The following is a 27313-nucleotide window of genomic DNA, read 5'->3' on the forward strand; positions in this document are numbered from 1 at the left end:
GCTGCCGGGGTGGCACGTTTGTCCTGTCCGTGCCTGAACTTGAAAACCTATCTTAAGTGTCTATGACACTTAACCTCAGCGCACTGTGGCTATGCGCGGTTGTCTAGGCAACACTCCGCTTTATGTTTTTAACACATATAATACACAACTTAAGCTTTTCACGTTCCAAATTTTATCAAAATGATAATCAAACAAATAGATCATTCAAAATATTATGCAGAATTCATCTGAAACAGTATTATTCATTCAATACATAATTTTACAATTCACAGATTTAAACATTCAAAATTCTTTTGCGTAGATGACTTTTCTTTAGTGCCTAACATAAAGCGGAGTGTTTCCTAGACAACCGCGCATAGCCACAGTGCGCTGAGGTTAAGTGTCATAGACACTTAAGATAGGTCTATATATACTGGACCAGAAAAAGGTACAGTGTGCATAGAGTCCACAAACCCCTGAGGTATAACAGAGGTTAAAGCCGGGTATGACCTTACAGTCTAAAGTGGTAGCTTGGTCGAGCAGTAAGGCAGTACCAGAGGACAGTGTAAAGCATTTGTTGTACACACTCAGTCAGCAAAAGGTTTCACACACTAAAAGATTGGACTCCAGGCCAATTGTTTTTATATCAAAGATATAGTTGTTTTATTTTTAGAACCAACAGGTATCAAAATATACTGTTCTCAATAGGAGAGGTCTCAGATGAGTACTTTGCAGAAAGGCAACACACTTTGTAAACACAATAGGTACAGGGGTTGCAGTAGGCAACACAATTCTACACACAATTTAGCATTGAGCTCAATGGGTTTTCCTATATAACCACAGTTGATTACTTTGTAGATTACTTTGGTAGTTCCAGGACTGGATCCTAGATTCAGTCCTGGGGTGTAAGATGAAAACAATTTAGTAAAAACGTTAGTTATTGCAGGTTATTGCAGTAATTTTTAAGGGATAAAAAGCGAATTTAAAAGTTCACACTTCGAAACTTTTCAACAGAAATATGGCAATGTTATCCAATGGGAGACAATTCAGGTTGCAGGTAAAGTACGATCTCGTTACTTTTGTAATCCAGTACTGGTCTCCTAGGTCCAGCACTCGAGTCTCAACTTGAAACAGGTAAGTAATATCGTTTCAGTATTTCGTATGATTTTTAAAGAATATTTCAAGTTTTCAAAAGTAGACACTGAGAAGAAATTTCATAGAAAAGCAGCAGAAATGTTATAGAAAAGCAGACAATGGATTCCTATAGAGAAAATACAGGTTACTAGTAAACCCGGTAAGGATTACTTTTGCGGTTCAGTACTGGGCTACAAGGTACAGTACTGGCTTCTCTTCTGATCACAGGTGAGTACTTCAGAATTCGGTTGATTTTATATGAATATTTTAAGTTTCCAAAACTTCACACTTAGAAGATTTTTCGAGTCAAGCCAGTCAATGTTATCCAATGGCAGGTAAGTGAGTTACCGGTTTCCAGGTGAGTACTCGACTGGTGAAGTTAAGGTTCTGGGCATAGACTCAGGGGTCCCCCAGGGTCAGGTAGGTACAGTTGGTTCACCCTCAGCGGCACAGGGGCGGCCGGGTGCAGAGGTAGTTAGGCCCAATGTTATCCAATGAGGGGCAGGGGGCCTCCGGTTGGTGGCTGCTGGCTAGCAGGCCACGCCGCTCTGGGAGCTGGGCTCCTGATCACTTGCTCAGGGCAAATGGGGAAGTAGGATAGAGCAAAGGTGGCACGGCCAGCGGGACTCGGGCGGCTGGGTGCAGGGTACTTTTAAGCCGTCGGGCGCTCAATGTAATTTAATGGGAAAGGTTAAAAATTAACAAAGGCTGCAGGTTTGGGGAGGGAGACTCTTCAGGGGCGACCACCACTTCGAGAGGTAAGTTGGGATCTTGGAGCACAGATAGGTACCCCAAAGGAAGGCACAGGGGCTTGCAGGGCGCCGGGTGCAGGGGTGTCTTTGGGTGTCGGAAAAGCTTACCCTCAGCTGGTCGCAGTTGGGGGGGGAGGCCTGGTTCTGAGTCTGCAGGCGTCGTCTGGGTCGTCGAGGAGGGTCATTGGGCACTGGACTTCGGGTCCCAGTCGCCGGGGGGACGTCCTCGTGGTCTTGGATCACTTGGGCACGGGCCGGGCTCGGCGGGTGCAGAGCGGGCTGGTCCGGAGCTTCTAGGCTGGCACCAGGGGTGTTGTTGCAGCAGAGCCTCTGCTGATGGGAGTCCCAGTCTTTGAGAGGGTCAAGGCAGGCAGGTCCTCTGGGTGTCCCAAGGTTGCTGTCCGCTGGAGTCGCCGTGGTATAGGCAGGAGCATGTTCTAGGATCGAAAGGCCTGTAGGGCTGGGGCCAAGTCTGTTGTGGTCGCCCTGTTGTTAGCAGCTGCATGGCGGGTCTTCTTCCTCTTGATCTTCTTTCTTCTTTTCGTATCGGGATCTCCGGAAGGAAGGTTCAGGGAGCCCCTAAATACTGAATTTAGGGATGTTACAGGTAGGGCAAGGGCAGGGACCAATAGGTTCCTGTCCTGGGGTGGGTACACCCCCTAGCGTGCTCCTCTCCTGTGGGAGGGGGGGCAGGAGCCTAGCTGTGATTGGGCAGGGCTCCTCATCTTCAAGATGGCCGGAGCCCGGGGTCCTGCTTCACCTCGTCTCCCTTACCTGAGGGGTGCGGTTGGCACAGGCTGGCACCCCCCCCTTCCTGACGTAGTTTTTCCCGCCAGTCTTCCCGCCAGAGTGGGGGTCAGGACTGGTGGGGGCCAGTTGCTGGGTACAGCAAATGGTCTGGAGAAACTCACAGAGGTGGCATGCCTTTGAAGCTTCCCCCTGCCCATCCTGGGGGAGGAGACCTAGCACCTCGCCCATGATGTGCATTGTTGCAGGCCCAGGAGAGCGGGGGGATCTCCACCCAGGGGTCCAGCAACATGTCTGCTGTGTGGCAGCCTCTGCAGCCACTCAGCCCAGACGTGGATTGTAGGTTAGGTTTTCAGGGGGCATCTCTAAGATGCCCTCTGGTGCATTTTACATTAAATCCCACACTGGCATCAGTGCGGGTTTAATGTGCTGAGAAGTTTGATACCAAACTTGTCAGTCTTCAGTGTAGCCATTATGGTGCTGTGGAGTTTGTAATGAACCTCCCAGCACCATATACTCTTAATGGCATCACTGCCCTAACAGTGCCCAGGAATTGCCCTGGGTACTGGAGGGGCACAGGGCTCATGCACTTGTGCCCACACCTCTGGCATAGGGCACCCAGCTAGAGGGGTGACTGAAGTATGCCAGGGCAGTGGGTTCTGTGGGCATGGCACATAGGGATGTGTGCCATGTCGACTCTTTGTTTAGTTCTGTACTTAGACACTCAGCCTGCAAAGGCAGTGTGTGGGTGTCAGGGTACAGGGCCCCTGAGGGTGGCAAAATAAGTGCTGCAGTCCTCAGGGGTCTTCTCTGGTCACCATGCCCTGGGTACCTAGGGTACCATTTACTAGGGGCTGACAGGTGGCCAGAGATGCCAATTGGGTTTTAGTTTCAACACAGTTTTAGGGAAGGAACACAGGTCCTGGGTACCTGGTTGGCAGGAACCCAGGGCACACTCAGTCAAAGCACATCAGCAAAAAAGTGGGGGCATACCAATGCAAGATATATATATATATATATATATATATATATATATATATATATATATATATATATATATATATATATATATATATATATATATATATATATATATATATATATATATATATATATATATATATATATATATATATATATATATATATATATATATATATATATATTTGAAGAAAACAGCACTCACGGGGTTTATACTTCAGCAGAAGTTTATTTCGTCAAGAACAAACGCGTTTCGGGATGAAATCCCTTCGTCAGTGTTATGAATGAATGCTTCGCGCTGCGCCATTTTAAACAAACATCAAGGGTCATTACCATCGAAATGGGACTTCAAGACAAGCTGGTAACAGTAGGTTGTACTCCCGCTGTTACATATATGCCTATACACGGCATGATTATTTGTTAATTATCAAAGCTTGTAAATGAACAATGTTAGAGGAAGTTGATCTAACACGAAAAACATGTTCCAAGATGGCGCGCAATAATGAGCTTGTCTTGAAGTCCCATTTCGATATATATTGTCGAACCATCACTGTTTGCAGATGCCATTGAGAAAGGGAAAGGATTCCAGAAACTGGTTTGGCTAAGGAAAATGACGATGACTGTTTCCTCTGCGTCTCCTGTTGCAGCTGCTCCCTGAATGAAATGGATGCAAATTTGCAGATCATGTGGCTTCTTCCATCGGAGCTAAACTTTGTTTTGGCATGTTTGCGGCGAGGCCCAGCCGCGGAAGAAAGCCAGCCGCTTGAGTGTGGACCCGTGATGGCGCCCAATGGTGCTATCATTACACGCGAGACCGGTGTCCAGGAGTAGCTGAGCAAAGACAATAGGACACCCAGCGCAACATCTCATCAGCCCACAGGGGTTCAATAATTTTGTTTTAAGGAGTAAGGGTGGGTTATGATTATGGGGTGCAGGGGTATTTAAAGGGAGCAGGGTGGACACCCGGAGCTGGAATGTACAGAACCTGGGAAGAAAAAACAATGAAATATGGGCACAACAATCGCTTTTGTTTCCGTAATCCCGCGCCCCGCACACGCCCACAGCACACGATATGAGACATGGCATGAAGGGCCGAACGTGCCACACGCCCTCAGCGTTTGTCACGCCCCCAGCACACGCCCACAGCACAACGCAGACACGCCCACAAGGGACTACTTTGCTGGCACGGTTCTTTTACCTTTTAAATGTATATGGTGGGCGTCTGCATAGCCTATGTCCTTCTGCTGCAACTGCCCTTTCCAACTCTGTATTGGGTGTTGTGATTGGTGCTGTGGTTCCTGAGAATACCTGCCTCAAAGGTTTGGGCTCTCTCTTTATTATATTTGTATTTGTATTTGTAGGTATATATATTATTTTTTTACGGGGCATGTTCTTTGTTTGTGGTCCTGTTTACCAATTAATCACAGCAGTATCTATACCTATTTTTCTTAATATTGCTGTATTTAACAATGATATTGTTGTATGTATTTTGTTTTCACCTTTTGATATATTTTTTAGCGTATGTCTTCCTTGCTTGGTTAGGAAGCGAGAGTGGGGTCTGAACTGAGTGAAGGAAGCTGCGTTACTATTGGGAATTAAAACTTACGCCCAAAAATATAATACCCCAAGACCTACTTGTGCAGCAATGTTTCTCGCTGTCCTGCTGTTGTCTCCAGTCATTAGAACAACTTCTAAACCCATCGACTTCAAGGTGTGGACCGCGAGTTGCGCCTCTGGTTTCACGGTATCCGCAATAGCAATTAATCCACAGAGAACCCCTGTCAAAAAAACAAAAACAAAAATAAAATGTGAAAGGTTATTGACCTCACTAAATTATCAGAACTTTTCGTGAACTAGAACTGAACTAAATATGGAAAGTCTTCGATGCACGCTAAAAAAGTTAAAGATTACATCAGAAATTAAACAAATCTGATTTCAGACCAGCTTCTGTATGCACATTTTTTTATCGGGCTTCCCAAAACACTGATTTGAAATCAATTTCACAAACACAGCAGAAGGAGCAGCCAGAACCGAATGAAATAAATCTCATTCAATGTGTGGTTTTGAATTCAGTTCCATAAACATTTCCTAGTGGACTGCTGGTTGGCCACCCTGAAAGAGTCATTTGCTACAATGAGGCACTTGGTTCCCAGTAATAACATAATTGTGGACCCTTTACTTGTGAAGAATTCATATCCTTCGCAACTAATAACACAATTTCTGCAACAGGAGGTATGATTCTTTACCCATTAATGAAAACTCTTAAGAAAGAAATCTTAAAAATGGGTCGGAATTCTATTTTGCCAATGCGCAGAAACTGTTGCTAAATGGACTCGGAAGGAACTGCAAGCCAAGTTTGATTTTTTACTGTGTGATACAGATTGAAAAAATGATGTTGTGCCTAGTCTTATGTGCTGTTCTCAACAAAAGGCTTCTACTTGGTATTTTTTTTATTGTAGCAAGCTCTAGTGGTAAGCTGTCTTGCTTCCTTAAGAATTGTTGAGCATTCCTGAGGTAGTAGAAGATATTTATACACAGAGGAGGAAAGGGTAGGAAAGAGAACACCTACAATATAGTCTCCCAAAGAAATGCTACAGAACAAGCTATTCTCTAGGAGACAATGGGAGAAGCTTTTTCACATTATTTGGGCAAGTGACTTGTCCCGGAGTTCATCCCTACTGTAAGACAAAAGGTAGGGAGAGTTCTAGCATTTAAAGGGTGCCAAGCAGTCACTCACTCCAGGGTGGAATCCTTCATCACAGAGCCCAGTTCTCTGGTGTATATTTCAAATTGTGACACAGATGGGGTCAACCATATATTAAGGATGTTCTGATAGAGCAACCGAAGAATTGTGTGATGAAGAAGCAGCCGTTACCTCAGGACCTCGCGGGAACAAAATAAATTAGGAATCAAAAAAGAATAAGATTAGCTTGTGTTTGACCCTGAGCTAATGTTAACCACACTCTCAGATGGCCAGATTCAGTGATCTCAGATCTGGATACACCCTGCCTTGCTGCTGAGAGGTCATGCTTGTGTTACAGTCTGAGGTTGTGAAATAGATGCACAGACATCTCTAGGATGGCTGAGAACCAAGTCTATCTAAGGCCTTATGGGAGTTATGGGTATCCCATGGAGACTGCTTTCATCATTCACTCTATGTAAGGAATCAGGAGACGTAGGGGAAGGTGCATGCAAAAATCAATGACCAGTACATCCACATAGCATTCCCTGGAGACTGGGGTTTAGAAACATAATACAGCATTGATATTACCGGTTTCCCTGACTGCCAACAGATCCACGTGTGGGGTCTGCCACTAGCAAAAGTATCTCTCTTATAACTTGGTATTTTCCCCGTGTGAGTCCCTCCATGTGATCCTTGTTTAGGAGATCCATGGAATCACAGTCTACCCCTGAGGATGTTCTACTAGAAGGTAAGCGTGCCGACTGTCGCATCATATCCAAATTGCTTGAGTCATGAAGGTCTGCTGTCAAGAATTCTTTGAAAGGCTTTCAAGGCAAAGTGTACTGCTTTCAATTGCATCAAACTGATGCAATTATATACATGGCCGAAATAAACTTGGACCGTATTGTCATTCCTGTTATAAGTGCTCCCCACCCTGAGAAGAAGGCATTTGTGCTGAGGGTAACTTGCAGCGAAGGATTTAAGAGTGGCCTGCCTTTAATGTGTTAGTTGGATTCAGGCACTGCAGTTTGTGCTCAAGCTTGGGCCAACGCAATGTCCTCCCATGCCCAGGCACACTGCTGCAGTGGGCGCATGTGCACTAGAACATTTGGTACAAGGGCTCTGCCTGATGCTGTTATTCTTCAGTTTCATCATCTTTCCCGCTGTTAGGGGATGAGACATCTGGTTAAGGAGTAGCTGTGTCCGAAACGCCAGCACTTTCTCTTGAGTAGGATAAGCTTTGGCTCATGTCGTATTTAAGGTGGCTCCCCAGAAAGGCATGAGTTTTTGAGAGTTGTGTTGTAAATGTGATCTGGATTCTGGAGTTCAAGCCCTTCTTTGAGTCAGACCCTTCAGTGAGATATAGATCTCTTTTCGGGTCTGTTCCGTATGTTGGAGCTCAGACTCCTCTGCAGGCTGAACCTCTCATGGTCAATGCTGTGTGCTCTTGGGCAGCTGCTTCTCTAAAACTGAACTTTTGTCCTGGGCTTTGTGGTCGTAGCTGTGGGGATTAATGGTGCCCTGAATCAGAGCCCTCAGCTGTGCTCCTCCATGCCACCATCAATACTATCCCCTGACTCACATTACGTACCCTAAAGTTTGGTCTACTTAAGGCAACTTGGGGCCCAGAAGGGTACTGTTGTTTCATTAGGGCATAAAGCACCAACAGCCTCTCCTCCTTATGAAATCATTTTCTTACAACAATTAGCCTTACACGCCTAACAGTATTAAAAGGTTGCCAGTAGCAACTGGTAAGCTAAACACTTATAAGCTCGATTTGATTAAAAATATTTTAGGATGAAACCTGGCACAAATATATTTTGGAAAGAGATATTAAAAACAATTCAATAAAACATTGAGAATTTCTGCTTCAGCGTCTGGTCCAAAAAGACAGTGACCTTTTTTCATTTTGATTAAAGTGGACACTTCCAAAACATGCGAAAGCAGGTTGGAGCCAACTCTTATACGAAGAATCTCCAGTATCAACTTCCTGGCTGCACTGTGAAGTCTGCTTATGACTTCCTGTCTTAGACCATCTAAAGTCCAGCTGATAACTCATGTGTGTCAATGGATACAAGCTTGTATTGGCTTTCAGTTTCTCGTGAGTTACCCGAGTACCGATTTTCAAAAATGTAGTGCATCCTGGCTCTCCTTGCCCCAGACAATTTGAGGAATCTAAGATAATTTTAAAGACATACATTCAACGAACTAATCAATGACAGAACAATATATATTGTGGTCACCAAGTGCCACTTAAAAAAGAGAGCGTTATATACATTTAAATGTAAACATGTTGGCACATATAAACTATAGGGACGGAAGTGTAAAAGTACTTTAGATGATTAACACCTTACTGATGCTGGAGGGTCATGGTGAGAAATGCAAAAACAACAATTGATGGACAGAATGCAGAACAATGTCACACATTCACCCCAGTACAGAGATCTGGGCCTAAATACATCGTTTTTTTGTTCACCATGCCATTCCAGTTTGAACACAGCCAAATGCAAATCAGTCTTGACCCTGTGCCTCATGGGAACAGTCCAGCCCGAACTGCTGGGCCAGATCCTCCCTGGACTGGAAACAAGCATCCTAGGACCGGTGTTGGGGTTTGACCCCTCATCAGCCAGGATAGCTTGACTCCATTGGCATGGAGAGCACTGGACCCACGTCTGGGTATACCCGTCCCACTCGGGGTGACAAATGCAAAAACAATTGATGGACAGAATGCAGAACAATATCATACATTCACCCCAGTACAGAGATCTGGGACTAAATCCATTGTTTCTTTGCTCACCATGCCATTACAGTTTGAACCCAGCCATATGCAAATCAGTCTTGACCCTCCCTGTGCCCAATGGGAACAGTCCAGCCCGAACTGCCCGGCCAGGTCCTTCCTAAACTGGAAACAAGCATCCTAGGACCGATTTCGGGGTTTTACCCCTCATCAGCCAGGATAGCTTGACTCCAGTGGCATGGAGAGCACGGGACCCACGTCTGGGCATACCAGTCCCACTCAGGGTGACAAATGCAAGGTGAGCTCAGACACGTCCATGGTGTCTGTTCTGTGGGGGTGATCTTCGGGTGGGCGCTGGGTACATCGCCTTCTAACCCGGGTATTGAATGGGTCACAAACATGAACTCAATTTAATAATGATTGCTGAAATGTGTTTATCAATTGCCTTGTTATATTTTAAATTGGCGGGTTTTTACATAACATGTTTTATATTATTTATGTAGTTTATTTATGGGGCCAATGATTTGCATAAACATGAACAATACTGTGGTATTGAACATACTGCTGTAGTGGGTACATATGGGGTCTTTCTGGGTTTGAATGTATTGCTTGCATTGCATACAGTGGGGGCATGGGGGTGTTCTCAAATTGTAATTTCATGTAACGGGATGTGTTTAATGTTGCACTGCTTGATAGTCGCTTGGCAGAGGGTCACAACAAGCCCCAGGCTTCCTTTTTTCAGTGTGGGAAGTATCGGTGCAACCTCTTAAGTACCTCTAGAAAGATTGCAAAAACGAAATTTCTTTAGAGCAGAAATTAGAACTGTTCGTATCAACAGGTTTACATCCACAGACTGCATGCAAAAAAAACTCTAACTGTTATATCCCTTAAAATCCTACATTAAAAATCGAGTTTCACTGAAACTTTTACTTACTTCCATACTTTATTTTCTTTAACACACCTTTGCTTCCCTTTTACCTGCCTCTACTATTCTAAATCTCATGCAATTAACAATATCCATTGACTGTCGCGCGTATTTGCTTCTCACATAGCCCCCTCTAATGATCACACCCAAGTTGCTAATCATCTAAAAGAAATAAATGCAAGGAGGGCTTTCCTTTAGCATGCAGGACTATCCTCAATAGCCACTAACTTTGGACTTCCGGACAGCGTGCTGGTCGTAAAGCGCTCACCCGAAAAAGCGTCTCGAGTTACGTCAGAACCTGATGACGCAAAAGGTGATACAGGGGTGGAGTCTGCGTCCTCGTGTCTGGTGAGTTTCGAGGATGTAATCACACATGCCTGCCTGCTTGAAACAAAGCATTCTTCGAAGAAAAACAACTTGTAATAGTCTGAATCCAGCACTAGATGGCAGTAAAGTGCAAATATTAAATCTACAACACACGCTTCAAAGAATGCCTTCTTTGTCATCAAATGATTTGGCTTCACTGTTGCTGCAGTTTCACGTTTGTACCGCAGGGTTCTCAAAGCTGCAGTTGCTTCAAGATTCCCAGGCATCTGTTTCAAGGTCTGCTGGTGTTTTCAACCTTGAAAGGCCTCCTAGCGATAACGGTGCAATGCACACTATTGTTCTGCGGGGAATGTTTCACATTGGAAAGAGGTTCCCAGAAACCTTATGAACACAAAATAAACCTTAACATGGCCCGCTCCAGAAGACGAGATTTAAACATGGCTCGGATGCCCAGAATAAAAGAGGCGCACATTCTATTACCAGAACTGTGAGCATTAGGTTTGCATTTTACTTTTTAAACATTGTTTACAATTTAAACGAATTATTTTATTCAAGGGGTAGACAGGCCATTATTGATTAAATATCATCATGGAAAACGAAACCAGTAATGTGCTTTTCCTGGTCATATAATGTAGTCAAATATGCAACATCATGTATTCTCTGTTACATAATTCCAGAGGCCCAAGACCTTGATTTGTCATCTGTCAACTTCTGTGTTTGCTCTTGCCAGAACTCGGGTCCGGGATTCCAGTCCCTGGTTTGCAGACAGTAGTGTTTCTTTCTACAACCGCCCTGGCCTCCCTTGACCTGGGGTTACTGCAGCTTCATTACAGGCAAGAACTTGCAGTCTTAAAGGGTCAGTTGAGATTCTGATTGAAATCTGCTTGGAGAAATGGCCTGGCCCTGTGTGTAATACCTGGAGAGGAAGTATTAAGAGGCTTTGCATTGATTTCTGGTGTTTTTGGCTCTAGGTTCCTGGGGTCCGACACTGGTGCCCCCGATCTTTGTGAGGACAGTGTGTCTTCTGGATGGGGTCGCCCTTTCTTCAAGAAAGAGAAAAGCACCCTCTTGCTGGTCTGAAGTCGTCTGCCCGGCTTTCAAAATCAATCCATATCCATGTTTGGGACAAGCTTCATGTTATTCATCTACTGCATTCTACAACCTGACAGTCCACTGCAAGGCTCCGCCTCTGATAAAGAAGGGCTTGACTAAAAAGAGGTGCACCCAATGTTTACCACCATCCACAGTTGGGGTGACTAGTGCGCTGCCTTACGCTGATGTTATAAAGTGACTGGCAGTGCGGCAGTTCAAGAGGGCACCCATGTCTTACCTGCACCTATGGTGTGAGGCTGGCTAGAGGCTTATCCAGTCCTTAATTCACCTGTTATGAGGTACTTAGAGGTGGTGGGTGTCAGCATGGGTCGTTTTGGACAAGATGGTAGTTTCCGTGCAGGCTTGGCCCATCTTTGGTCTGTGTGGCGCGCTGAGCACCTCATTGAAACTAGGCTGGTCTGTGGAGCTTGAGTGAGACATTGCCCCTCTTGCAACACAGTTTTCCCTGGAGCACAGCTGGATCAGGACTGAAAGTTTATTGTGTGATTTCTTAAAATCATTACAATTTACAAAAGGATAACATATCATGAAATACTCAACGAAAATAGTCACTGAACCATAACAATCAATGTTCACGAGGCAGTGCCAGACAACATATGGTTAATAAAATACCAACAGTATAAAATGTGATACACAAATGAGTCTTGGGCTCCCCCTCACGCTCTGCCGCATGCGAGATGGACCCCACGGCATACACCATACCATTGTCACGGAGCACTATGGACCCGCTCTTTGTCCGCATCGATGTCTTCACACACACACACACACACACAATTACTGTCAGCTATCACCGAATCCCTTGTTTACTGTATACTTTGGATTGTTTTTTCACTTTGATTGTTTTCAAGAAACTGCTTTGGATATGTAATATACTGTCATTGAGTCCAACTCTTTTGGTTTTGCAGCCATAGCATAGTCTTTGCACCGAACGGAACAATTCTTGGATATGCAGTCCCACTGCGGATGTTGTTTTTCCTTTTTTTTTTGTTCCGTAGCGGAGCACTAACATTACTGAACGGTGTAATAAGAATTTGTCACGCTGTTTAATCGTGCACTTCTTCTCTGCTCTTATTCCTTGTTGCCATGCTTTCGCACGAGAGTGGATGCCCGCGACGGCCGGTGCACAATTCCTCATGTTACAGTGACATTTATTACTTCTGTATGTATATGGGTACTGATGTACTATAATAAAATGCAAATAAACATATTCAAACAAATGAGTCTTGGGCTAAAGTGCTGACTGCTGGACCGCAGGCGAGAGTTCTTCTGAGTTCTTCAAGTATCATATTAGCTCTTCCTAAACAGACACGGATGTCTTTCTGAGTGCCATATAGCCTTATAAGAATTCTTGAACAGCAGCCATCGGCATTCACTGCTTAGTGGAGCTTAGTCAGCACAGTTAATCTAAAGGTGTTGCAGTGACTCAAGCCATTTATTGAAAGTGCTGAAGTGTCTAGAAGAATTGGGCCTGTAAAGTGTAAGCTACCACAATGATTCTTATGTCTATCTGTATTTGAAAACTTTAAAACAGGAAGTTCAGTGCGTTTGGAAGTTAATAAAAATGTTGGTCATACTTTAAGATCCTGCTGTAAGTTTTATCCAGTTTAAAAATTGTGCCTGGGACTCTTTCTTGTTTGAATGTATAAAGTGCAACAGAATTTGGGCCATGCCCCGTTCCTGTAGCACAGCTGGATCATCCCTCCCCCTTTTCTCGTGTTGCTGAATGTCACCTGACAAGCAGACAGCTGTGTTTTTTCTGGTCAGGATACATTTTTCACCATTGACCAGTTCTGAGAAGCCTGACCTCTGGCTCTACCTCAAGAAGTCTCTGATGTAAAAAGGACAAAAACAAAGAAAGCAGGATTTCAAAATGTTACTCAGCTCTACAACGTCTGACCCGGGCTCTCCTCCAGTGCCGTCAAAGTAGGACAGACTCTGACTTCCTGTACTTTACATGGTCTTTGAGAAGACCCACTGTTGCTCTGTAGAGCAGAGTGGTACAAAAGGGGGTGGTGATGGACGGAGCATCTGAACCAATCAAACACTCACGCCCAATCAACAGATCTGGGTTTAATCCATCACGGTTCTTTAGCCCACTCTGCCACCCCAGTTCAGACATGGCCATATGCAAATCAGTCTGACCCTGTGCCTCATGGGAACAGTCCAGCCTGAACTGCCAAGCCATGCCTTCCCTGGACCGGAAACAAGCTTCCGAGGACTGGTTTCTGGCATTTCAGCCGTCTTTAGCCCGGCTTGCTTGAATCCAGCAGAGTGGGATTAAGAACGGTGATGGATTAAACCCAGATCTGTTGACTGGGTGTGAGTGTTTGATTGGTTCAGATTCTCCGTCCATCACCACCCCCTTTTGTACCACTTTGTTTGCCATAAGTTAGCAGGGTATGCTCAGACGTGAGTCCCTTGCTCACTTTGCCACTGGATTCAAGCAAGCCGGGCTGAAGATGGCTGAAATGCCAGAAACCGGTCCTCTGTAGCTTGTTTCCGGTCCAGGGAAGGCATGGCTTGGCAGTTCGGGCTGGACTGTTCCCATGAGGCACAGGGTCAGACTGATTAGCATATGGCCATGTCTGAACTGGGGTGGCAGAGTGGGCTTAAGAACGGTGATGGATTAAACCCAGATCTGTTGACTGGGTGTGAGTGTTTGATTAGTTCAGATTCTCCGTCCATCACCACCCCCTTTTGTACCACTTTGTTCGCCATAAGTTGGCAGGGTATGCTCAGACGTGAGTCCCTTGCTCACTTTGCCACTGGCTTCAAGCAAGCCGGGCTGAAGACGGCTGAAATGCCAGAAACCGGTCCTCGGTAGCTTGTTTCCGGTCCAGGGAAGGCATGGCTTGGCAGTTCGGGCTGAACTGTTCCCATGAGGCACAGGGTCAGACTGATTTGCATATGGCCATGTCTGAACTGGGGTGGTAGAGTGGGCTTAAGAACGGTGATGGATTAAACCCAGATCTGTTGACTGGGTGTGAGTGTTTGATTGGTTCAGATTCTCCGTCCATCACCACCCCTTTTTGTACCACTTTGTTCGCCATAAGTTGGCAGGGTATGCTCAGACGTGAGTCCCTTGCTCACTTTGCCACTGGATTCAAGCAAGCCGGGCTGAAGACGGCTGAAATGCCAGAAACCGGTTCTCGGTAGCTTGTTTCTGGTCCAGGGAAGGCATGGCTTGGCAGTTCGGGCTGGACTGTTCCCATGATGCACAGGGTCAGACTGATTTGCATATGGCCATGTCTGAACTGGGGTGGCTGAGTGGGCTTAAGAACGGTGATGGATTAAACCCAGATCTGTTGACTGGGTGCGAGTGTTTGATTGGTTCAGATTCTCCGTCCATCACCACCCCCTTTTGTACCGCTTTGTAGAGCAGACATTTATCATGGACCAGACCTTAATTTATCAAGGACCGGATCTTCATTTATCAAGGACCGGACCTTCATTTATTATGGACCAGACCTTCATTTATCATGGACCAGACCTTCATTTATCATGGACCAGACCTTCATTTATCAAGGACCGGCCCTTCATTTATCAAGGACCGGACCTTCATTTATACCTTCATTTATCAAGGACCGGACCTTCATTTATCATGGACCGAACCTTCATTTATCAAGGACCTGACCTTCATTTATCAAGGACCGGACCTTCATTTATACCTTCATTTATCAAGGACCGGACCTACATTTACCAAGGACCGGACCCTCATTTATCAAGGACCGGACCTTCATTTATCAAGGACCGGACCTTCGGACCGGACCTTCATTTATCATGGACCGGACCTTCATTTATCATGAACCGAACCTATATTTATCAAGGACCGGACCTTCATTTATCAAGGACCGGACCTTCATTTATCAAGGACCGGACCTTCATTTATCAAGGACCGGACCTTCATTTATCAAGGACCGGACCTTCATTTATCATGGACCGGCCCTTCATTTATCATGGACCGGACCTTCATTTATCATGGACCGGACCTTCATTTATCATGGACCGGACCTTCATTTATCATGGACCGGACCTTCATTTATCAAGGACCGGACCTTCATTTATCATGGACCGGACCTTCATTTATCATGGACCGGACCTTCATTTATCATGGACCGGACCTTCATTTATCAAGGACCGGACCTTCATTTATCATGGCCCGGACCTTCATTTATCAAGGACCGGACCTTCATTTATCATGGACCAAACCTTCATTTATCAAGGACCGGACCTTCATTTATCAAGGACCGGACCTTCATTTATCAAGGACCGGACCTTCATTTATCAAGGACCGGACCTTCATTTATCAAGGACCGGACCTTCATTTATCAAGGACCGGACCTTCATTTATCAAGGACCGGACCTTCATTTACCAAGACTGGACCTACATTTATCAAGGACCGGACCTCTGCTGGTGGGTGCCCTCCTGAAGTGACCAGTGATGGGAGATATTACTAAGTCTGTCAGAAAGGCGGGGCTGAGAATCTGTGCCAGGGCGCCTACCAGGCAAAGACATATTTGGCGCTGCAAGATCGCGGCTGCTCAGGTGATCAGAGTAATCACTGCTAAGACGCAGACTCACATAGGTCCAGGGGTTGTGAGGCCAGTTGGATCTATTGCTGGTTTGAGGATGAACTGTGTCCCACTGGCCGGCAGTTTACTTGGAAACAAGCTCTAAGAGCTGGTCTTAGCAACCCTACCATATTTGGTACTTGGTTGGGATCCCTGCTCCTGTTTGGGTAGCATCTGCTTGAGTGATGGGAACTAGGGCAGTTGGCAGCAAATTGTATCCACCATAATTTGTAGCTTTCTGTCTGGCATCACGGACTAATATCCGTTTACAAACATTCTAGTAAAATTACGTAACCCTTAGCGCAAGCTTCTAGACAGAGACTTACGTTAGGGTGAACCGGTTCAATGCTCTGTACACAAAATAACAATTGCAATAGGACCACAAGGTACTTGTTTTCTAACGCCTAGCAGGTAAGTCATATCACTATATTCAGAGACTTCATCTAACCTTCAGGAAAAGCAGCTTCTAGATTTCTGGGAGTGCATCAGATTTAATCTACCCATTTCTTTTTTAGTTAAGTGAATTGAAAAAGAAAGTACATCCTTTTGAGTCTATGGTACTACATATTAACATATATCTGACGTACATCACCACATCCTAGGCACAGATATCTAACCTAATGACAAAAACAAGACACACAAATGTCACTGTCATTGTGAAAAAGTAAGTAGGCTCTCACGGCTTCCAAATCAGTTAAGAATGTAATTCGATATTTATGTCTTACTAGAAGGAGTACATCATTGCTCGCCCGATTTTCTGTCAAGGATTTACGTCTGCCTACATAATTTGTTCTTTTAGAGTTCTTCTGTATATGATAAAATCTAACACAAAAAAGGATGTATAACACTTAGCAAGTTAGCAGATTTTAGCATTTTATCTACTTTACTCTATTTCCAGTTAAATTAATCATATTTTCCCTGTTTGATAAAGCTTGGGGCATGCCAACAGGAACTGAAGACAGTCAAATCATATGTAATGGGACACCACTGAATCAGTAAACATTTCAATCAATACCAAGAATACGGCACAAGACTTCCCAAAAGCATCCAATCACTGTTTACACTAAGTACAGCTGTAGTTACCGTCAACCGCCACGAGGACAGCGGTGCGCCCTTTGCGCTCGTGCTCCGTCATGAGAATGTCGACGTCAGTTTTCAGACCCAGGCCGTTCCGGTTCATCCACTCCCGGTTGCCGATCAGCACGGAGTACGCCTCGGAGGTCTGGATGACTGAAGAGAGCACAGTTATCAATGTCTATTCGGACATGGGATGTACAGGCGCAGCACTAGCCCCCTCACCACACAACATGCGTCACATAAAGGACGGGATATAGCGCTGGGGGTCACCTTTTCATTTACAGAGCGCTTTACAGGTTAAAAAGCTCAGCTCAAAGGGGGAAGGTGGAGTACACTCGAGCAGGGTGAATGAACATAGTCTATATTTCTTCAGTGACGACCCCTCTACTGTGATATGTTCAGTTAAGCGCCAATTATTAACAGACTTCTCAACCCGCTTTCAGAGGGCTGTACCACACTTGTTATGTTATGTTAAAAAGTTTTATACCGCGCTCGGTCACCAAACGGTTTCATGGCGCTCATAACAGATGCGGGAAGGCGAAGGCGTGTATTACTCAAAAGCAGACTGGAAAAGATAGGTTTTTAACATTTTACGGAATCCATCGTAACTTGGAAGGTGTTCCAAGTTCACTCATGTTTGGATTAAATCCCATCAAAAATATGTTGCCTGTTTTGGACCAATGCATCTAAGACAGCTACCCTCCTAGTGAAGACTTGCTGGGCAATCAAGTTTAAAAGTATTTATAAGTGGTATTTATAGAGCGCAAACTGAGCCAAAGAGATTTGTGCTTTCACAGCTGCAAAACCCCAAAGCTGACCGCAATGACCTAAACAATCTCCGCCCCATCACAAACCTCCCCCTTCTCTCAAAGGTCCTTGAAAAATGCGTCCTACTACAACTAGATAAACACAGTGAAAACTTCAACCTACTCGACCCCTTTCAATCAGACTTCAGGAAAGGCTGCAGCACCGAAACGGCAATGCTCAATGTCACTGATGACATCCACCACTCACTTGATAATGGCGAGACCTGCCTTCTTATCCTCCTTGATCTCTCCGCAGCGTTCGATACAGTCAACCATTCAGCCCTACTTAATGTGCTTAGGACCCGCTTCTGCCTTAATGGTACTGCCTATAGTTGGTTAGTCTCCTACCTACAACATCGAACTCAGCAAATCAAAATTCCAAACTGTCTTTCTAACCCCACTCCTGTCTCCCTTGGAGTCCCCCAAGGATCTAGTCTCTCTCCCTCCCTCTTTAACCTCTTTATGGAACCCCTCACCCTCATTCTTAAACAAGCAGACATCAACTACTACCTCTACGCCGACGACACCCAAATCTATTACAAGATTAAAAATCATGCTGACATCCTACACCTGAACGACACCCTCACCAAGATCCAAACTTGGTTCCATTCCAATCATCTCAAACTTAACCCTAATAAAACCGAAATCATTCTCTTCTCTGCTAAAAAGAACCCTCTCCCCATTAAATCCTGGATCTCTGACCTTAACGCACTCAACTGCTTACTCACCCTGTCCAACTCCGTAAAATCTCTTGGTATTTCTATCGACAACACCCTAACCCTTAACGTCCACATGAAAAACTCTGCAAAAGGAGCCCTCTGCACTCTCCGTCACCTCAAGAAAATCAATCCCTTTATACCTATCGATGACTTTAAACTTGTAGTTTAATCACTTGTACTTTCACGTATTGATTATGGTAACGCCATCCTCAACGGAATCCCCAAGGTCCACCTTGCTCCAATCCAAGCTGTGCTCAATCTTGCAGCCAGGCTCATCACAGACTGCAAACGCTTCAATCATATATCCCCAGCTCTCAAATCTCTTAAATGGCTCCCTATTGAAGGCAGATCTGCCTACGAAACTGCATTACTCATAAAGTCCTCCACACAGACACTCCGGAGTACCTCGCCAAGAAACTCTTCATTGCAGGCACCACACGACCTCTGAAAGCAGCAACTCCCTCCTTCTAATCCTACCACTGCATAAAAAGAAATCCACACAGTCACGCTCCTTCTCTGGTAATGCCCCTATAATCTGGAATACCCTCCCAAAAAACTGTAAGCCCTCCTATTTCAGCTTCAAAAAAGACCTAAAAATCCACCTCCTCAATTATTACTGGGGATCATAATCCTGTGACCTGCACTTAATCTCCAATTCACCATGTTGTTTTTAGTTCAGTAATATTTGTCCACTCCCTGAACATCCTCTACCAAACTACCTGATTTGTATAGCTCTTGCCCCTATTAATCTATTTGATTTGTATATTTTGCAGTTTGTTTTTATCATCTTTTATTTACCTGTATGGCATGTTTGGCCCAATTATTATTGGGGGTCATAACCTGTGACCTGCACCTGATCTCCAATCTTCATGTTATATTTGTTCAGTAATTATTTGTCCTTTTTCCGAACATAATCTTCCTAATTACTTGAAGTGTATAGCTTTTGCACCTGTGTATCTATCTTGATTTGTATACTTTACATGTTGTTTCACTATCTTTTATCTAAGTATATGCCATGTTTGCTTTATATTATCTTCTCATGTAAAGCACTCCATAACCTCCAGGTCTATTGCTACAGCCTAAGGAAGGCAGGTCAGTGAGGGGGTGGAGGTGTGTGGAGTTGTCAGGGTCCAGGTGTATCTTTGAGTTGTTAAAAGGACAGAGGTAAGACTTAATAATGTCCAGGTGAAGAAAGATGACAGAAGGAAGGTGAGATTTGATTGTGGTATGAGGAGGTGGAGGGGTTTAGGGTTTGGAAAATGATGGTTGAGCCAGCTGTCGCTAATTTGTAGGAAGAAGCATGGGCAGTGATGTAGGTCTTAGTGAGGCCAATGTTGTGACGCTGCCCAATGGTAACTGCAATGGAGGGGCAACAATTCACAACTGAGCTTTCCTCTTACATAAAAGGCACATTCATATGGTTAACACCTCGTGGTCCACGCTTGCCATTAGTGGCGTTTCGTAGACCCCATGTACATTTTGGGTCCAAACAGATGGGAGTGTGGACAAAAATGGGCCTGCGGATTACAGGTTACTCATCAAGTGAGTTACTTTCCCTAAAAGGCCTGACTGTAAGTAATGACTTTCCAGCTGGCCAGTTCGTAACACCAGAATCATGATAAGCAAGTGCCGGGTTAATGGAGATCCAGAATCCCAACTCATTAGGTTAAGTAAACTAGAGTCACATCGGGAGAGAGCTGAAAATCTGTAGCTTACTTCTACAAGGTGCTCCTCGCAATGACCAAGAACAAATGATCGGGTGTCAGATAAGAATGGGGACATACCCTGTGAATGGCGCAGGAAGAGGAAGAATGGATAATATCACATTAATGCACATTGAGCAGCTCTCAGTGAATGCAAGACTTACAAAGATCCAGTTATGCTATAGTTAATAATTGTCAATATATCACATTCAGGACCCACGGTGGACTTCAATTTAAAATACAATAGTATTTTTCTTGGTAACAGTCAACAAAATAATGCAAAATACAAAATGTATGCAGCTATTTAATTGTCCAATACATACCGAAGACAAACGGCAACCTGAAGTTACTTCACACATAATGCCTTAAGATGCAAACATATGCAAACATATTTAAATGTAAAATATAAAAGCATTACTGTAAAAAACCCCAATGTGTATTACTTTTCAAGAACAAGTCATCATAAATCTTCAAGTCAGTTTTGGACTCAATGTTATATACTCAATGTTATATGAATCTCCATGCAATATGGGCCTAAGTTGAATGTGCGTAATGAGAACGAAGACAATTAAATAGCTGTGTTTTTCTGTCCACCATGTTTACTGTTAATCTGGGAAACAGTTCTCATCCCTTTCATCTCTTCTCAACCTACACACGCTGCTCTATCACTCCCTCAATGAGACCAGTTGTCCAGGACCACAGTAAGACCTCATCAGATCCACCCATCAGAAGTCACAAGGCACCAGTCACACCTCACTATCAGCTTTTGTTCAAACATAACTAAAATCTCTTGTAGTTAATCCTTTAAATACCTACTTGGGAGCATTCTGAGTCTTCAAATTCCCGCCTAGTCTCCTTACTTTAAACCTGTTAAATGTCTTGGTGTAAGATCTCACTAGATCAGTTTGGATTGCCATCCCGGATTACTAGAGCAGGACTGTCAAAATTGCAACTTTGGTGTTGTTTGACCTGCACAACAATACCATTCTCTCATGTGGCTTGGAAGACTGTAGCTCATGGGGTCTGCCCAGAGATCTATTAAATCCAGGCTGTTGGCTGCTGCAAGGTTCTTTCACTTATTTAACGTCTTCCATTTTTCGTTGCCTAGCTGTTTAGTGGACGAGTAGATTTTCTAAACCAATTCAAATTTGGTGACCTTCCACAACTTCTAGCTGTGGAAACTTTGCAGAGGAAGGAATCGCAACATGAGCACTGAAGCCTTACACATGAGCTAAAATGTTGGATTCAAGGAAATAGCACAGACATGGGCTGCCCCATGGAAACAAATGCCCTTTCAGCTAGCCCGCCATAAGTTTAAGACGAAAGGCATCTCAACATGTCCAAGTGTATCACTTCTGCTGCATTAAATTTCATAAAGTCTAATGATTAATAGTATGGATACTGCTTGACCTCTGGGTTGGCAACTGAATGGACAACCGTAGCTCAGGGCCTTTATCCGATTGGGGTGAACTGATGCAGAGGGGGGCGATCCAAAATAAGAGAATGACTTGATCTTTGGCATTGTTAACGGGGAAATTGCAAGTGATGCAAAGCACCACAACAAGGAACCAGCACACTTTTCTGAACTAATGGAAGGAGATGAAATCCAGGATGAATCTAGCTCCAGGAACTAGTACGATGCTGTCAACCAAGGAGTTTCTATTAAAAATGGCATCATCTAAGGTACGAAATATGCTATGGCTACTACGGGGAACAATGACAAACAAAATATACTTTTGAGAACCTGGAAGTCTTAATTCAAACCATTTACTGAGATGAATCAGATGTCTATGAGCCAGTCTAGTGCAAGTAGAAAAGTATACTTTCAAACTAGGAGGTCAAGCTGCTTTATTTGACCGAATCAGGAAATATTTCTTGGACTTGTATGATAAGTGAAAATATACTGAATGTAGACTGCAAATTGGTCACCATTGAATTACGTGTCTAGTTTGTCCCCGCTGATGTGTGATGTTTCCCCAGTTATGAGATTCATTTGTATGTAAGAATAGTACCTATAATACATAGCATTATATGTGGCTGGAGAAAGGGTCAATCCTTCACCTCTTTCTTCGAGGCTGGGAGGAAACGGTGGCACCCTTCCAGAAGCCACATTGTCTGCCCAAAGGCTATCATGCTTTTCAGAAGAGATACCCTCTAGGGAGTAATGCCAGATAGCACAAGGAAGAAAAAGCTTGAAGGCACAAAAAACGTTTGGTTTTCCGCCCAGGTCCCTATTGTAGTATGCTTCTTGATAGGCTGAAGTGTTAGATCTGGGTAATACCAAGAATGGAGCAGAGCAATTGCTGTCAAGACTGGTACTGAGATGGAACTGAAGAGCCAGAGTTAACAGGGCTGGAGCAGAGAAGGAGCTCAACGAATAGTTAGAACAAATAATCTAACAGCAGAAGAAAGCCAGAGGATTTGTGTTGCATTGGTATACTGATCATGAGCTGTTTATATAATGGTAGAACAGATCCCACCTGACAGGATGGAGCTGGTCTCCTAACAACAACCACCTGACCAGAAGATGCTCTTCTCAGAAAGGGAGATGTTGGAACAGTGTTAATGTCTGAGGCCATCTTTACACAGAATCTGTACTTGGTGGCCATCTTAGAATGGAGTTGCGCTAAAGAAAAAATCTGTAGCTTTCAGTTTAAAACAGTACTGCATTTTAGTTGTGAATAATATAAGATTGTTGTGCTATAACATTCATGATAATAATATATGTAAGATAGTACATGAACATTATGGATCCTATCTGATGGGATGTACACCTTTGACCTTAATTAATCTAATTGGAAAACAGATATTAACGATCAAGTGATTTAAAAAACTGCAGGGTTATGAACCAGCAACCATAAAGTAGAGCTTACAGGCTCAGTAGGTAACACAAAGTAGGATATAGAATCAATCACTCATTCACGATTTATAAAGTGCAGTTAATCACCCAACAGGGTATCTAGGTGCTTAGAGTCTGTCTGTTGCGAGTCTACCCTCTTCTATATCCATATCACATTCATGTAGAAAGGCTATTTAGCTAGCTTTACCTAAAATGTAATACACAGTACATTTAAAAGAAACATTACATTTAAAGAGTGGCTGTGCTTTGTGGGTAGTTCTTAACTTAATAAAGAACAGGGTGGGAAGGTGATGGTTTGGCCTTTAGTAGAACATCAAATTGGTCACAGGATGAACTTTTCTTCTAAGTGAAAAGAAACAAAACACACTGTGAATGTTGTTTGGGTGCCAAGGTTGCACTAGTACAAATATCCATAAGCAGGAGTCCAGGATAGGTACATTTGGAGAACACCCTGGAAAGAGTATATAATTAACATTCTGCCGTTTCTGTTCTGGAATTCATTTGGGTTTAATCCAAAGGAGGACAAGTAACACAACAATTTCTCTCTCCGACTGAAACCAACATTATGTATCCATCCTTTCTGTTCAGGAGTTGGCCCAGCTAACCACAAATATGTACGTAGCCTAAATCCACATCACAAGTAGGAAGTCAATGCATCAACGCCACACAAGTGGAACACAAACCTTTTCTACATCTTTACTCCACACATTTTCCAGGGTTCAAAGTAAACAGTGAAGGTACTTGAGCTACCTCCTCATTGCAATCACAGCAAAAGTAAATTGAACCAAACTATCTTTCTAGAGCCCAAATGCACTCAATAAATACACTTTTTTCATCTGGTTTCTATAATAAACAAAAAATGCTCCACTGTAGCCACAGATTTTGGAGAAGTATACCAAACAAATAATCTAAATCACAACTGCTCAGTAATTTAAACATCAATCTGACGACTTTAACCTTCCTAGATAGTACACGTGGGGACAGAATCACCAACCGTAATACGAAGGAGAAGAGCAATGAGCCAATCAAAATAACGGCAGTGGACCAGTAAGATACAGTTCCAATTTCTACAGAATATGAACTAACAGATCAGGTTATAGAGAGAAATAGAAAGAAAAGAGTGAGAAATCAAATCATTATGCAATTAATCAATCTCATGTCTATAAGTAAAAACAAAAAGGGATAAAAACAACTAGTCTGTAGTATTGGACTGTAATTACAGCATATAAGGTTGGAAAGGCCCTCTCAGGCCTTGGTTAAAGAAGTATTCAGTAAGATATTGAGGGCATCTGATTATTTCGTTCTGACATTTCGTCTTTAGTCTCCAGACACTCCCCGGGAAATTCATTAAGTCAGGTCCTGGGCTAACACCCTCCTCAGCTATTTCCATCTGCTCCAGTGTTCTGGAAAGAGCACTCAGTGTCATTACTGAAACTTGACTGTATTTATCACAAATGTCTGTCGTGATGGTTTCAATTGTAACATTATCACTGATGACATTGATCTGTATTAGCAGCAAGATATATTTTGACTATATTTAGTCTGAATATTAACTACGCCCCCAAGACAAATTACTGTCTGGTCTGCATAGCTGTCAGTTGCTGGGTGATAACATTAACCAAGAAACATTTGTTATCATGACAAGGACAACTACATTTGAGAAGTATCGCTGTTCATGGGCTTTGCAGGAACGGAGAGTCTTAGTTATCTGGAAAAACATTCGCAATAAACCCCATTTTTGTTTTGCAAAAAAGTACCATTAAATGCTGGGAGTGAATTTCTCTTCAGTCTAGTTTACTTACTTGAAAACCACTCTTCTAAATTCTAAGAGACCACGGTGATGGTCTTCTCGGCCCCTAGCATTCCCCTTCTTAGTGTCAGAAGCTACAGAAATGAGACTCCGTTTGTGACTAATATGATAACCTGAGATTGCATCGTTCTCGGTTTGATCTCTGATTGTGTGGAAAGTGGACCTTATTCCCCGCTCACTAAATATACGTCACTCTGCTGGGTTAAGGACAGGAGATGATTTTGCATCATGGTTTAATTGCAATAGTTGTCATGACCATGTTTAAACAAAAACAGGACCATTTCTACTCTTCATCAGTCGCTATTTTACCATTAGCAATGAAAGAGATGCCAAGCAGAGTAACCTATTGGAACCTAAGGTCTCACCCCGCACTAGCAAGCTGGGAGCTGTGCAGGACAGTGGCTAGAATAGATGGACATTATTCATCCACACTCCTTCTGCGATGCAAAGGGTTCGGTTGTTGATAGCAGACAATAGGTTCAATGGGAAACAAAAAATGAACTATACCACTTCCAAGATTTGGCTCTAAGATGCAAGTCTATAGTCATGAGATTGTCAACCTTTAGACCAGCAACATGCTAGAGAAGATCACAATTATGTTAGAAAGCAAGAAACCTCTGATAAATGCTTCAAAAATCAAATAGTATTCTGTGGTAAGGTCAGTCTTAAACTCTGGCAAGTACAGCAAATACTATAAACAACTGTCTGAAAATGCTACAAACAGCTTTTGCAAATTTATTTTGAATTGCAATAGAGCAACATTTTGTTCTCTCTTTCTGTCTCTCTCTCTCTCTCTGTCTCTCTCTCTTGTGCGTTATTTCGGAGAAAGAGTTTACTCCTTGTTGGAGGAACTTTCCGTCATATCACAGGTAAACAGGTTGGTTAATATTAGAGAATTCAATGTTCTTGCGCCAAGCAATCCGACTCGTTTAACTGACCTCTCAAGTGTATCTATGAATCAATGGGGTTAAGGAGAGTGTGGGTTTGTAAACTATACCACAATCCTTGCCCAACCACACATTCTAAACAAGTTGCATCCTTCTGCTAATAAGTAATCTATAACATGAACAATGGTCCTCTGCAGAATGTTTCCACTTCCTTGCCCCAAACATGTTCTATGCTGCTTCGAAAGGGTCCTGCCACTAGTCAATGTGTAAGCGCAGGGGTGAACCAAATGGCGTTTTGACAAAGTTCAAGAAAGCAAGTATTGGGCAGGTCAACAAAACAAATGCTCATGAAGACAATTACTCACGGTCAGATCTTCATGGCAAGCACCCCTTCAAATTGTCATGTTCACACTTCAAAATAGAAATTTTCTTAAGAAAATTGATCTTTTATTTAGCTTTCTCTGAAGTTGAGACCTTAAGTGCCATAGGGAATTCAGAGTAAAAAGAAGAGGTCTAATGCCCAGGTTAAGGAAAGCATAAGAGATATTCTAATACATAAAAAAGAAATATAGGGGGAAGTTCCAAAGATGCATGCAAGCAGACAAAACGAGCACTAAGAGGGAGGAGCATGAAAAGTTACTAAATAAAGTGATAAGAACTTTCCAGTCCCAAAACACAAAAGTTTTGGGACTTCAAAAAATGCTGATGGAGTAAAAACCAATAAAAAAAGGCCGTAGTGGTATACGGGAGGCTGACGACCAATACACAACCGCATCAAAGTGGGACAAAAAAAAAAGGAGAGGGTAAGTGAAACAGTTGTGAAACAGAAAATATTTAATTAAGCTGGAGATCTACCAGGTTGTCTGGTATTATGTTTACTTGTCCTTTGAAGGGCAGATTGACATATATGTGGAAGCCTGGGGACTTGGCATGCAGGGTGAAAACGGTAAGAGAAGCCGCTATGGTTCAAATTGGAGAGAAAGAGTCAAGTTAAAAATACCTGACTCTTCTGCTTAGCAATTTGTATAAAAGAGCACAGCCTAGGGTCCATAATAACATTAAAAAACACGGTCTGAAGTTGAGTGCACTTACTTGGAATCTGGGGGTCAATGATCAAGGAATTTGGATATAGTTCATCATTCGGGCCATCAATGTGAATCAGGATTGCGTTTCTGGCATTCTTGATCTCTACGTCTGGGCTTGGTCTGTTGAGTAGTGCATCAATATTGTTGACTTTACAACTGATTCCGCAGCCAGACACTGCCTGAAACTCTGTGCATGAGCCAAGGGTCTCCACATTCAGTGTCTATTCAAAGTTAAAAATAACAGAAAATATCATTAAATGCTGAGCATGCACCCTCCACCCATGTCCATGTCCAAAATATCATAGCAATAGTTTCTAATTGAAGGCATTGTTATGGATAATTCCGCTCACCTCTACTCTTTGAGATATACATGCACCACTATGTAGCCCTACATGCAATCACAGATGTGCGCAGGC

At 43.4% G+C, this 27313-nt stretch overlaps 1 protein-coding gene across 1 annotated transcript in view; it reads right to left on the reverse strand.

The window, feature by feature from the left end:
- LOC144829565 (copper-transporting ATPase 1-like) overlaps positions 1 to 27313 on the reverse strand; it is a 137225-nt gene that overhangs the window by 47019 nt on the left and 62893 nt on the right. The window contains exons 11-13 of the mRNA XM_078688824.1: positions 26905 to 27118; positions 17034 to 17180; positions 5225 to 5371 (exon numbers count right to left, since the gene is read on the reverse strand). Of these exons, the coding sequence (XP_078544950.1) occupies positions 5225 to 5371; positions 17034 to 17180; positions 26905 to 27118 (508 nt within the window). The remainder of the gene's footprint in view (positions 1 to 5224; positions 5372 to 17033; positions 17181 to 26904; positions 27119 to 27313) is intronic.

This window comes from Lissotriton helveticus, chromosome 4_1 (assembly GCF_964261635.1).
Source record: "Lissotriton helveticus chromosome 4_1, aLisHel1.1, whole genome shotgun sequence".
NCBI classification, from domain to species: domain Eukaryota; kingdom Metazoa; phylum Chordata; class Amphibia; order Caudata; family Salamandridae; genus Lissotriton; species Lissotriton helveticus.